The sequence below is a fragment of the Aspergillus japonicus genome (genome assembly GCF_003184785.1).
Source record: "Aspergillus japonicus CBS 114.51 unplaced genomic scaffold BO86scaffold_86, whole genome shotgun sequence".
Lineage (NCBI taxonomy): Eukaryota > Fungi > Ascomycota > Eurotiomycetes > Eurotiales > Aspergillaceae > Aspergillus > Aspergillus japonicus.
This window is the reverse complement of record NW_020291723.1, coordinates 31,417-44,796: the sequence shown is the minus strand read 5'-3', so window position 1 is coordinate 44,796 and position 13,380 is coordinate 31,417. Positions and strand designations below refer to the sequence as shown.

General features: G+C 63.2%; 1 protein-coding gene across 1 annotated transcript; it reads right to left on the bottom strand.

Annotated features, from left to right (window-relative positions):
• Positions 1-936: 936 nt before the first annotated feature.
• BO86DRAFT_413529 (putative polyketide synthase) lies at positions 937-13,033 on the bottom strand (the record flags this gene model as incomplete). The annotated part of the gene is made up of 2 exons (XM_025674754.1): positions 937-8,649; positions 8,711-13,033. 2 exons carry the CDS (start codon positions 13,031-13,033, stop codon positions 937-939), a joined length of 12,036 nt encoding a protein of 4,011 aa, XP_025522789.1.
• Positions 13,034-13,380: the final 347 nt, after the last annotated feature.

The window sequence follows — 13,380 nt, the reverse complement described above, 5'->3', positions numbered from 1 at the left end:
GTGCGAGAGGATGTTGTGTCTCTGGATTAGATAGTATTAGAGAATCAGGTGTAAAGTCCCGGATCGCCTTTAGAGAAGAAGCATCAGGGTCATGGGAGCATATTTGTGGTTTAGAGCCCAGGCGAGGCGGTGTTTAGCGATGTTCTGCATTTTTTCGTTTGCTGTGACTACCAAAATCAATAATCATTCTAGAGAGAGGATGCTATCGATCAGTTTGGATGTGAATGAAGTCGCACTGATGTGCCATGCACATTTCCCATTGAGTGGTTGAGTGGCAGTACTTAAGATAAGGAGAGAAAAAACGTGTTGAAATTCCAGCCAAAGGCGCGTGTTAAGGCCTCAGGCATCGGTCGGAGCAGTCGGCATCACGTGATGTCGTCCGATATATCCAGCGTAGGTGGTAATTGGCAGCTGCGAACAGGATTGGGGACTTGCGCGTGTAGAGAAACAGTAGAACTGCGATGAACGTCTCGGCAAGTCATCAAGTGTTGAGACACGAAAACGCGACCGTGAATCATAGAGACTGTGTTTCTTGTACAGGATGCGGCTCGGCCACGTGACTTTCGACCGAAGGCTTCCTTCGGCCTTCAGTTTCAGCTTCGCCTTCGCTTCATCTCAACCTTCTTCTCTTCTCATGTCCCCACCATGTGTGCATGTGTCCATACACAAAGAAAGGACTTGCTTCCTTGAGCCTATGCCTTTACGTGGATTGCTTGAACAAGACTTTTGAGATGAAAGTCGATACTCATGCAACAAATTAATTACACGGCCTAATGGCTCGAATATATATCACGACCAGGATATAGAAATGCGCAGATCCAGAACAACGCCTCGCTAATCCCATCAAGAAAACAATCGATCATATGATCAAACTCTGCAACCAAGGCCAGACTCGAACCAACAATAGAACATCAAAACAGAAGAAGAAAACCCTATCTAAGCAGCCAGCGTCTCGCCCATGTACGGGAACCGGAGCGTCTCGCCCTTCTCGACCAAACTCTCCAGATAGATGGAGATCAACGGATCCATCCCCGCCTCGAGGGCCCGCGCAATCCACTCCATGAACTCGACCTCCGCGAACTCCTCCCCATACAGCGTGCGCATATACGTCACCATGGCCGGGAACGCGACCTTGTTGCCGCTCGAATGGTGCCGGAAGCGCACCTGCTGCTGGGAACCGCCCTCTTGCGGCCCTGCGCCACGACCCCGGCTCATGTCCACGGCGGCGGCGGTCAGCTCGCGCGCCACCTCCTCGACTCGCTTGAAGTCAAAATACCCCTCCACGTTGGCAAAGCGCGGGATGGCCTTCATCTGCAGCGAGTAGCGCAGGATTGCGTTCAGCGCGTCCGACGTCGGCGCCTGGTCGCCGATCACCACGCACGGCCGGTGGATCTCCACGGGCAGCGCCGTGAGTGCCGAGGCGCGCTGCAGGAACTGCTCGCTGGCCCACTTCGACGCCGTGTAGCCTTCGGCGCCGCTGGTCGGGGGCTCGACGGCCACGGGTCCAGGCATCGGGGCGGTGTTGTTCTCCGCGAGCAAGGGGACTCGGTTGGAGGAGATGTAGAGCAGCGGAACGGCGGACGGGGCGCACAGGGACGCCAGGAACTGAGTGGAATGCACGTTGGCCTGCCGCACGGAGGCGTAGTTGTTGAGGCAGTGGCCGTTGGCGCCGGCGTGGATGACCACGTCGACGGTCTCCTGCAGGGCGAGGCACTCGGACGGGCTGAGCCCCAGCGTCGCAGACGAAAGACTCCCCGTGTAGGCGACGATCTTGTCGTGGGCCGGGAGGTGGCTCTGCTCGTCGGGCAGGACGGCCACGCAATGCACTTTGTGGATCTGAGGGTCCTGCAGTAACTCGTTCAGGATGCATCCGCCCAGGAAGCCTGTGGCGCCAGTCATCAGCACCTCGATGGCTTGGCCGTCGTTGCTGCGGACGGCAGAGGGCTTGCTGGCATCCCGTGCCGCCGTCACCAGAGATTCGGGGACGGCCGTCTCGGCCGCCCAGTCGATGGCCTCATTCTCGATGACCTGGTGCTCGCGCTGGAAGTCGATCCGCGCGGTCATCAGGCGCAGCGTCGAGGCCTCGTACAGCTCGCGGGTCGAGATGGAGACCGCCATTGCCTCTTTGATGGCGTGCTGCAGCTTGATCAGCCGCAGCGAGTTGCCGCCTTCCAGGAAGAAGTCCGACTCGGCCGTCAGCGCGTGCGTGGTCGGCGGCAGGACCTTCTCCCAGAGGATGCGGAGCTCGCCCTGACGAAGGCTAAGCTTCGGCGCAGTACCGTGCAGATGGGCATCACCCGCCCGAGACCCTGACGGGAGCGGCGCGCTGGCCAGGGCGTTGCGGTCGATCTTGCCATTGCTGGTGCGAGGCAGCTCGTCGACAATGACCACCTGGGCCGGACACATGTACTGCGGCAGAGGCAGGTTCGCCAACAGGTCTGCGATCACCGTCGGCTCGATCTCACCTATTCGATCACCGACCGTCGTCGCATGGGCTACCAGGACATCGTCTCGCACGGTGACCACGACCGTTGAGAACAGCGACGCTCCCGCTTGCAGCAGCGCCCCTTCTACCTCCTCTAACTCGATGCGCAGCCCGCGCAACTTGACCTGCGTGCTCCCTTCCAGCCGACCCTGGAAAACCAGCGTACCATCAGCCGTCAATCGACCCTGGTCGCCCGTGCAATACCACCGTGTCGATGGCAGTGCTCGGTCTGTGACGAACCGCTTCGCCGTCTCTTCCGGTGACTCCCAGTAGCCCATGGCCAGCCCGGCGCCCCCGATGCAGATCTCGCCGCGGAATCCGACCGGCTGAGGCCGGCCGGCCGCGTCCACGATCCGCAGGGCGTAGTTGGGCAGAGCCTTGCCGACCGTGCTCTGGGATTCAGGCTCATCCTCCTCACCGGTCTCCAGCGAGATGCGGTGAAAGGTAGCTGCCGCGGTGATCTCGGTCGGGCCGTAGCAGTTCAGGTACGAGAGGTTGGCAAGGCCCAGACGCTGGAACTCGTGCAGCAGGGAGCGATGGACCGCCTCGCCGCCCATGCACGCCCACCGCCAGCCGGCGCACTCGGCCAGCGACTCGCGCCCGTAGTGAAGCCAGGTGAGATACTCGGACGGCGTGGCAATGGTCATGGTGACCTGGTGCTGGTGCATCAGCCGGGTGATGTGGAGCGCATCGCGGCGCGACTCGTACGGCACGATCACCAACGTACCCCCCGTGCAGAGCGCGCAAAAGGTCTGGATCAGCGACATGTCGAAGCCCAGCGAGCTCTGCTGCAGCACGGTCTCGCTTCCGGCACGCAGATCCAGCGCCTCCACCTTCAGCGCAATGTGGTTGACGAAGTTGCTCTGCGAGAGCACCACCCCCTTGGGCTTGCCGGTTGAGCCGCTCGTGTACAGGAGCACGGCGGGGGATTGGGACTGTGCATTGCAGGGAATCGTCTCCTTGACAGCGGCCTCGATCTCATCCACATCAATGGTCTGCAAGTCGAGGTTCTCCTCGCCCACACCGAGTTGGGCCGCGCGCTCAAGAGTGGCCGCATGGCAAAGCACCGCGGTGGGCCGCGCACTGGCGACGATGGCCGCATGCCGCGCCGGGGGCAGACTGACGTCCAGCGGGATGTAGACCGCCCCGATATGGAGGATGGCGAGCATCGAGGCCGTGAAGTCGACCGAGGGCTGGCATACGACGGCGACGCGGGAGTCGGCCGTTTGCCCCGCAGCTTGCAGAGCCGCCGCGATCGCGTTCACCCGCTCCCTGAGCTGAGCATAAGTGAGCGCCTGGCTCCCGTCGCGAATGGCGACCTGCTCCCGATGGGTTTCCTGCGCGAGCTGGACCTTCTCCGACAGGGTTTCAGGCCAGTGGAAGTCCACCTGAGGGCCCTGGCCGAGCTCGAGGGCCGCCAGGACTGCGTCGGGAGCATGGATGGGAAGGTTGGCGATTGTGGTATGGGTGTTTGCCACCACGTCCTTCAGGACGCGCACGTACGTGTCCAGGATGGAGCGGGTGGCGGCCTTGTCGTACAGGGACTCCTGGCAGGCCATCTCCAGGACGAAGCCGTCGGCGCCGTACTCGATGATGGCGAAGCTGAGGTCGTAGGGGTTCTTGGCCTCCTGGACGTCGGCCATGGTCAGGAAGCGGCCGGCGAAGGGGATCTTCTTGACGACGCCCAGGCGGTAGTTGACGGCGACCTGGAACAAGGGGGTGTGGGAGGAGGAGCGCGCCACGTGCAGGTCGTCGAGGATCATGTCCAGCGGCACGGCCGAGTTCTGCACCGCGCCCAGCACTTTGCGCGCCGTCGTCTGGGCGATCTGCGCGAACCGCGCGTTGGCGGACACGCGGAAGCGCACCGGCAGCATGTTCATGAAGAACCCCACCGTGTCGGCGAAGTCGTCGTCCAGCCGGTTGGCATCGGCCACCCCGATGCAGAGGTCGTCGGTGCCCGCCAGCTGTGAGAGCACCACCTGGAACACCGCCAGGTGGAAATGGAAGGCCGTGATCCGCAGTTTCTGGCACGCCGCCTTCAGCGCCTGCGCGACCTCCGGCCCGATCTCCTGCCACTCGTACGTGGTGCGGAAGTCCTGCGTGCTGGGCCGCGTCTTGGTCTTGGACATGGGCAACAGGGGCAGCACGGGGGGCACGGACGAGTACTCGTTCTTCCAGTACTGCAGCTGCGCCTGGAAATGCCCGGTCTGCTGGTGCTCGAACTGTCGGCGCGTGTACTCCAGATAGGTCTTGCTGGTGTGCTGGAGGGGCTCCATGCGGTAGGCGGAGGACAGGTCCTGGATGAAGAAGCGCCAGCCGGTGGTGTCCATGATGATATGGTGGTAGGAAAGAATGATCGTGTGGGATTGTGGGGAGGTTGAAAGCACCGCCATCTCCATGGTCTCGCCCCGGGCGAGGTCCCAGACCCGGGTCTTAGCTAAAGTCACCTCCGCGGCGATGTCGTCGGCAGCCGCGTCGGCGACGTGGCGGAAGCGCACGACGGGGGAGACAAGCACGCCCTGCATGGGCTGGTTGTCCTCCTCGCGCACGAAGTAGCACGTGCGCAGGGACTCATGGTGCTGCATGGTGAGGGCAAGCGCGTTGCGGAGGCGCTCCATGTCCAGGGGGCCGTCGATCTCGAACTGGAACATGAGGTTGTACGCGGTGGGGTTGTTGAGGAACTGCGAGAGGATGTAGATCCGCGACTGGCCCGACGAGAGACGCTCGCTCTCGATTATACCTTGGCCATAGTCATCATCGTCAGCGTCGCGTCGCACATCGGGGAGGGGGTCTGGTCCTACGTTCACCCCGGCTTCGAGGCCGTCCTTCTCATCGGTGGGATCGGCGACGCTGGGAGAGCTGCTTGCAGACGACAGGTCTTGGTCGGCGGCCCCGAGGGAGCTGGTCTCGGCGGTTTCGGGGGCTTCGGATGGAGTCTGCGACGAGTCCTGGGACTCGTCCACGGTCGTGCTTTCCGTCTCGACCGCCTCTGTCTTGGAGGAAGCCGTTTGCTCCAGCTGCTGGGCGAGCAGCTGCTTGGCCGCGTTGGTGCACAGTTGGGCGATGGAGTCTCCGCCCAAGATCTTGAGGACGGGGATGTCGGCGCCCAGCTCGCGCAGGAACCAGGTGCGGATCTCCACGGCCACCAGCGAGTCGATACCCAGTTCGATCAGCGACACCTGGACTGACACGCTACCGGCCGGCAGTTGCATCATGGTTTCCAGCTTGGCCGAGAAGGCCTCCTGTGCGAGCTCCACGGCCTCGGCCTCGGTGCTCACCTCGCGGAACCGCTCCTTCAGGTCCTCCTGGCCCGATCGAGCCACCACCTCGTTCCGGACATTGGTGGAGGGCAGATAGTGCGAGAAGCGCGGGTCAGAGGTCCAGGCGGGCTTGTGGCCTGCCGGCAGGGGCTCCGTCAGCGGGTCCATCCCGACGCCCACTTCGCACGGGCGGTGGCTGTCCGGCCGACCGGAGATGATGGCCTCGGCGAATGCATGGTGCACGTCCATCTCGGAGATGAACTTGAACTGCAGGCGCGCGAAGATCTCCCAGATCGCCCGCTCCTGCCGGGTGGTGTAGCCGACATCGGTGACGAAGCCGATGTGGACGACCGAGGCGGCCAGCCCCCGTTCGCGACGCTGGGCGGCCAGCGCGGACATGAACATGTTGGCAGCGTGGTAGTTGGATTGGCCCTGGGTACCGATGGTCGCACCGCAGGAGGATAGGAGAACGAAGAAGTCCAGCGGAGTGTCGGCAAACACCTCGTCCAGGTGCTTCGAGCCGTCCACCTTGGGCTTCAGGACGCGGTTGACCGCGTCCGCGTCCATGTTGACGAACATCCGATCCGTCAGCACCATGGCCGCGTTGCAGACACCGGCGATCGGAGGCAGGGTGTCCTTGATCCGTTGCACAGTCGACTGGACCGACGCCCGGTCCGTGACGTCCATCGACTCGACGTGCACGCTGGCGCCCTTGTGGCGTGCACCCGCCAGCCAACGGGGATGGATGTTCGGGTTTCGACTGGTTATGACCATGTGCTTCACGCCGTGCTTCAGTGCCCACTCACAAATCGACAGGCCGAGACCACCGGCCATACCAACCATCAAGTATGTCTTGGCGGGATCGAACAGAGTGGTCAGGTCGGGAGGCTGGACGACCAGGCTCAGAGAATCAGTCGCTTCACCCCACGAAGTGATGTGTGTGGTTTGCAGGATCGAGGCATCAACCCGTGCAAGCTGATCGACGTTCAGAACGGTGATTTCACCCGACACAGGCAATTCTGCATTCAATGTGAAGAGCCGGTCCTGCAGAGCGCCGTATCCTGCAGCAAGTGAGCCGTGAGCTCGTAGGAGGTCGAGTCCTTTCTGGAACACCCCACTGTCGAGCTTCGGAACTGTCCAAGGAGACGATAGTGCAGACTGGATACTGGATCCGAGATAGTCCGTGCAACCCGAGCAGTTCACAAAGACCGAGTCCTGGCGAGGAACCAGGCTTTGAATGACTCGTGGAGAACTGTGGGGGTGGATCCGGATCCAGTCGCTGGGCACCTCTGCATCTGCGGTGGATGAGCACACAAAGAAAACCTCAATACCGCGTTGCTCAGCTGTGGCAGCAATGACAGCGGCCAGACCGCGCCGGGGCTGGTAGAAAGTGACGGATTGCCCGGCCGGGACGGCGCTCAACAGCGCATCGCCGAAAATCTGGTCGCCCAGTCTCTCGAGCACAAGTGCGTCACAAGCCGTCTCGTCAATGTGGATGACGTCTGTCTGGGGCACGCTCACCACAGAGGCATCAACATGCGAGATGGCCAGCACCGGAGTCTCCACGTCAACCTGGTGTCCAACAGTGAGGTAGAGCGTCTCCTGTTTGTCACTCCCGGGCACTGTCAGTGAGAAAGCTGTCTTCACTCTCACATCCTCAGCAGCATCAGCAAGACCGCGGTTGTCAGCCTCGACCAAGGCTAGCTTGTCACCCTGTTGGACGAGGCGGATCGTCGCATCGGAGCCAGACACAGGCTTCGTGACCGTGCGGTAGCGCGCATTGTACCGGTCGTTGAGCTCCTGGTTGGGGCGCAGACGGGCGATCAGGGTCTCGTCCCCGTCGATGACCAGCTCCTGCTCGCGGGTCCACAGCAGAGGCGCTTGTTCGTCCACCGCCGACAAGATCTTCATCCGGACGAAGGCTTCCAGGACCGTCCGCGCGGTAAGATTAGTGTTGGTGATTGACTCCACGTCCAAGGACTGGATGGAAACCTGCGGCAGCTCCTTGCAGATGGCGCGCGACATTCCCAGGAACATGTTCTGATAGGGGTTCTCGGCTCGCCGGCTCCTGGTGACCCAGAGCACGTTGCGCGCGCGCAGGAAGATCGCCTGCAGGGCCTTGAGCTTCTTTTGGGAGATAGGCACGGCGAACAGCGGCGCGTCCAGCTCCTGCAGACACACGACATCCATGCGGGACGAGAGACGCGAGAAATCCACGGTCTCGAGATCGCGGGCAACGACCACGCGGCTGCGCCAGGAGGGTCCCACTTGACGTTGCAGGGCGGTTGTGAGCTTCGAGACCGGTAGGCTGTGGCCGCCGATGACGAGCAGCGAGTCGGTCTGGGGCACACTGTTGATGTACCCCAGTGGCTCGCGCAGCTGCAGCACGGTCTCGTCAACCGCCTGGCTGACCATGAATGACATGCAGTGCTTGTCAGAGTCTGGCAGATCGTGGTAGACCAGGTCCACACCCGAGTACCCGGTATCCTGCAGGGTGCGGTCCCAGTCCTCGGTGGTCATGCCGGGGTGGAAGCGGCGGCCTTCCTTCGCGCCCAGCCACCAGCCGGGCAGGCCGGCCATACAGAAACCGATGCGCATGATTTCGATACCGGTGATTTCCACCAGGAGCAGGAAACCGCCGGGCTTGAGCAGCGATCGTGCGTGAGCGAGAGTGACCTCCATGCTGCCCGTGGCGTGCAGAACGTTGGAGGCGACGACCACGTCGTAGCTGTGCAAGGCATACCCCTGCGGGACCACGTCTTTCTCCACGTCCAGCGTCTTGAACACCATCTTGCTGGCGAACTCGGAGAAGCGCTTGGCGGCGCTCTCGAAGAAGCCGGTCGAGATGTCGGTGTAGGTGTAGGTGTCGAAGCTCTTACCGATGGATTGCAGGATGGCGTGAGACTAGGAGACCGTAGTTAGCAATTTGAACACAACGAGTGTGTGACACACAGAAATCCCTTACCGTGGAACCCGTTCCAGCACCAATCTCCAGGTAGTTCGCCTGGGGGTACTTGTTTGAGATCTGCTGCAGGACGTTGCGCATGCCGGCGTTGACGACGGCGAAACCGCAGCCCTCGTAGTACATGCGGCCGAAGCGGTCGTCCTTCATCAGGACCTCCAGCATCTGGGTCTTGCCGTGCAGCACGTCCATGAGGTTCTCGCCCACGGCGCGCACGATCTCGATGTCGATCTGGCCGGGCCAGCGGTTGAAGATCTCCTCAATGACCTCGATGCGGTCGTCGAGCCAGCTGCTCTGGGCCAGCGGGTGCGAATCCTCGCGGACCACCTGCACCCAGTGCTCGAAGCAGTCCAGCATGCGCTGGAAGTACCACGAGAGCCCGGCCACCTCGCTGGGGTCGACCTGCTCGAGCACCCGCTGCACGTAGTAGAGCACGGCGCGGTCTATGTCGGCCACGAGGGCGGTATCGCGCTCGACGTCGACGGGGTCGCGCAGCGGCTCGAGCAGCGAGAGCGATGGGTCGGCCATGAAGACGGTGTCGAAGAACAGCCGGCGGTCTTGCTCGGCCGTCGGCGGCGCGATGGGCTTCACCGAGAGGGCCTCCACCTGCAACGCTGCTTCTCCGGTCACGCCATCATAGATATGGATGTCCCCGCTGAGCGACAGGCCGTTGCGGGCGGTAATAAACGACTGCGTCACCGTGCGGATGGTGCCGGCCTCCGCGCCGAGGGTGACCCTCGGGTTCACGGCCACGCGTTTGATATGCACGGGTAGCACGCTGGTCGGCAGCTTGCCGGCGCTGGGGTCCGCGCGAGCGTGGAACAGGTTCTGGAAGGACACGTCCAGCAGCGCGGGGTGGACGACGTACTCCCCGCGCAGCTCCTCGCTCGACCACTCGGCCTTGGCCTCGGCGAAGTCCAGCCGGCGCTCCACGTCCTGCAGGCGATGGAAGATCCCGGTGTAGTTCAGACCCGCCTGCGCCAGCACCTCGTAGCCTTCCTCGCTGTCCACGGGCAGCAAGTTGGGCGGCGACGGGGCGCTGGGGGGCAGCTCGTCGCCCGCGGCCTCGCCCAGGTGGATGATCAGGCGGCCCTCGCAGGTGTGGACCATGGCGCCCGAGCTGGGGTCCGAGCAGTAGCAGTAGGAGAAATGGCCCTCGATGACCTTGGGGTCGCCGCTCTCCAGCAGCCGCACCGTGAAGATCGTGTCCTGGCCCTCGCGCGAATCGGGCACCACGATGGGCCGCCGGATCTCCACGTCCTGCACCTCCATCAACTGCACGGGCTTGCCGGCGGCGATCGCCTGCCCGGCCTGGAATGCCAGCGCCACGTACGAGGCACCGGGCAGCAGAGGCTCGCCCATGATCTCGTGGCCCTTGACCCATGGCAGCTCGCTGAGCTTGAGGACGTTGCGCCAGCGCAGCTCGCGGTCGGTGTCGTCGGGCGAGCGGCGGCCCAGCAGCTCGTGGAACACGTCATTGCCCTTGCGGAATCGCGCCGAAATGCGCGACTCCCGCCAATAGACCCGGTCATGATCCCAGGAGTACGATGGCAGGTCCTTCAAGAGCCTGGGGGCGCGTCGGCTGCCTTCCGGCACCAAGGCGCGTCGGAGACCCGCGAAGCTGACAAACTGCGGGCCCAGATGGGCCCAGATGAAGCCGATCGCATCGAACAGCGCCTCGACGTCGCTCGCGCCGCGCCTGAGAACGCCGGTATACGAGGGGGCGGTGCCAAAGGCGGACTCCAGGGTCTGCTCCGTGGGGCCCTTTAACGCGGGATGGGGGCCGACTTCGATGGCGAGATCGAACGGCCCACCGTGCCAGATCGACGATCGCACCGCCTGCGAGAACAGCACCGTCTGCACCATGTTCTGCACCCAGTAGGGTCCTTTAAGGGACTGGAGGTCGCCCCGCAGCAGCTCGGTGTCGCCACGGACGCTGGAGTTCCAGAAACAGCCGTCGCGCGGGCGGCGGACCTGGATGTCGCAGGCTTCGAGGGACTGAAGGTACGGGCCGGCGCAGCGCTGCATGTGGTGTGAGTGGTAGGCGGTGTCCACCTTCAGTTGGCGCGCGAACACGTTCTCGTGGTCGAAGTGCTCCTTGGCCTGCTGGATGGCGTCGCTGTCGCCGGACAGGGTGACGCTTTGGACGCCGTTGCTGGCCGCCACGCTGATCCGGCCCTGGTACTCGGGCTGCTTGCAGAACCGCTGCGCCTCGTGGTAGCTGATCCCCACGGCCATCATCGCGCCGCGCTCCCCGTTCGGGCCCTGCGCCAGACCCGCGTATTTGCCGCGGTAGAAGGCGATCTGCATCGCCGCGTCCAGGGAAATGATGCCGCAGGCGTAGACGGCGGCGATCTCGCCGGACGAGTGGCCGACCACGGCGTCGAAGTCGACCCCGCTGGCGAACAGCACTTCCAGGAGACCGAGCTGAATGGCTGTGCATATTGGCTGGGAGATGGCGGCTTCGCCGACACGCGAGGTATCGGCATCCTTGCACAGCTCGTCTACGAGGAGCCACTCGGGGCGGTCGGGCAGCGCCTGCAGCACGGCATCGCAGCGGTCAAGCACCTCCCGGAACAGCGGGGAGTGGTCCAGCAGCATGCGGCCCATGCCGGGCCACTGGGCGCCTTGGCCGGTAAACACACCCAGGATGCCGGGCGTCTCGCTGGGGTTGATCGGTTGGTGGCGGATTCCAATCGTATCCTTCTTGGCGACCTGCTGGTTGTCCGTGATGAATTTCTGCAGGCTGTTGACCAATCCCTGATGTGAGGGCGAAGAGAAGAAGGCCCGCGCCCGGTGTGCTGTCCGTCGAGACTGCAGTACGTAGCTCAGGTCTGACAAGTCCACCGACGGATTCTCCTGCAGGTACTGCAGAAGTCCCTCGGCGTTGCCCAAGAGCGAGGCGCCGGAGTGAGCGGAGAGCACGATGGGGCCGAGTGGCGCACCGCCTTCAGCGGGAGATGAAATGGGTTCCTGCTCTGGGGTGTTGTAGCTATCCAGGATAACGTGGGCGTTGGTACCGCCGAATCCGAAGCTGTTGACGCTCACGCGAAGAGGCACCCCAGGGGCGAGCTTGGGCCACGGGATGGGTGCAGTCGTGATCTGCATGGGACCGTAGTACGGCTCGATCTTGGGGTTCAGCTCGTTGAAGAGCATGTTGGGCGGGATGGTGCGATGCTTGATGGAGACCAGCGCCTTGAGGACACCGGCCAGACCGGCACACCCTTCCAGGTGACCGGTGACGGTCTTGATCGAGCCGACATACAGGGGCGAGTTCTCGTCGCCTGTCTTCTCGCCGGTGGAGGCTCCCTCCCCAAGGAGGGCCTCACTGATCGCTTGCGCTTCGACGGGGTCACCCGCGGCCGTGCCTGTGCCGTGGCACTCGAAGTACTGACACCGATCCTTGATGGGGTCGAGGCCGGCCCGCTCGTATGTGCTCCGGATGAGGGCCGCCTGGGCCGCCGAGGTGGGCATGGTGATTCCCTGGCTCTGACCGTCGGAGTTGATGCCGCTGCCCCGGATCAAGCCCTCGATGTGATCATTGTCGCGGATGGCCTGGCTGAGCGGCTTCAGCAGGATGGCGGCGGCGCCCTCGCCGCGCGCATAGCCGTTGGCGGTCTTGTCCCACATGCGCGACTGCGAATCCGGGGAGAGCATGTGCAGCTTCGACTCGGCGACGTACATGACGGCGTCGAAGATCAGGTTGACACCGCCCACCACCGCACAGCTGACCTCCCCAAGCTGCAGACTCTGGACCGCCTGGTGCAGGGCGACCAGCGAGCTTGAGCAGGCGGTGTCGACGGTGACCGAGGGCCCGTGCAAGTCGAAGACATACGAGATGCGGTTCGCCAGGATACTTCGCGAGGTCCCCGTGCTGGTGTATTGCGGGATGCTCTCGAGGTCGCGCACCTGGATGTCATGGTAGTCGTCGGTCATTACGCCGACGTGCACGGAGGTCTGCGACCCGCGCATCTGGCTCAGCGTGTAGCCGGCGCTCTCGAAGGTCTCGTAGACGGCTTCCAGCAGGATGCGCTGTTGCGGGTCGATGGTGTCGGCCTCGAAGGGGCTGATGCCGAAGAAGGCCGGGTCGAAGAGCCGGCTGTCTTCGGCCAGCAGGTAGCCTTGGCCCTTGACGTCGGTCGAGCCATGGGTGTCCCCGGACGGGTGGTAGAAGCGCTGGAGGTTGAGGTTCTGGGCGTTCAACTCTCGCCGCACGTCGCGGGGCTGGCGGAGGAGGTCCCATAGCTTGGAGGGGGAGGAGGCCGAGCCGGGAAACCGACAGGAGGAGCCAACGATGGCGATGGGTTCAGGAACGGAGGGAGACATTTTGTTTGTGTGTTGTTGTTGAAAGAGTGGGGAGTGTTTGGGAATAGCGAGTCACTGCTATTCACGGCAAGTCGGCCTGAATTCTGTTGAAGTTGAGGGAGAGATGTACAAATGATCGGATGATGGGGAGTTGTCCAGTGGTGCGATCGTAGAGCGTATGTATATGTCTGCGATGTAGAGTATACGCAGGCAATCAAGCCCCCGGCCCCAGCCTCATCGTCTTCAGACCCGCCGGAGCGGACGTCCACGCGGACTGAACCCCTGTCTGCCACGCGGAGAAGTACATCCAATGAGACTACACCCAATGAGGCCGTCGGACAAGGCTGAAGCTGGTGGTGCGGTGTCGG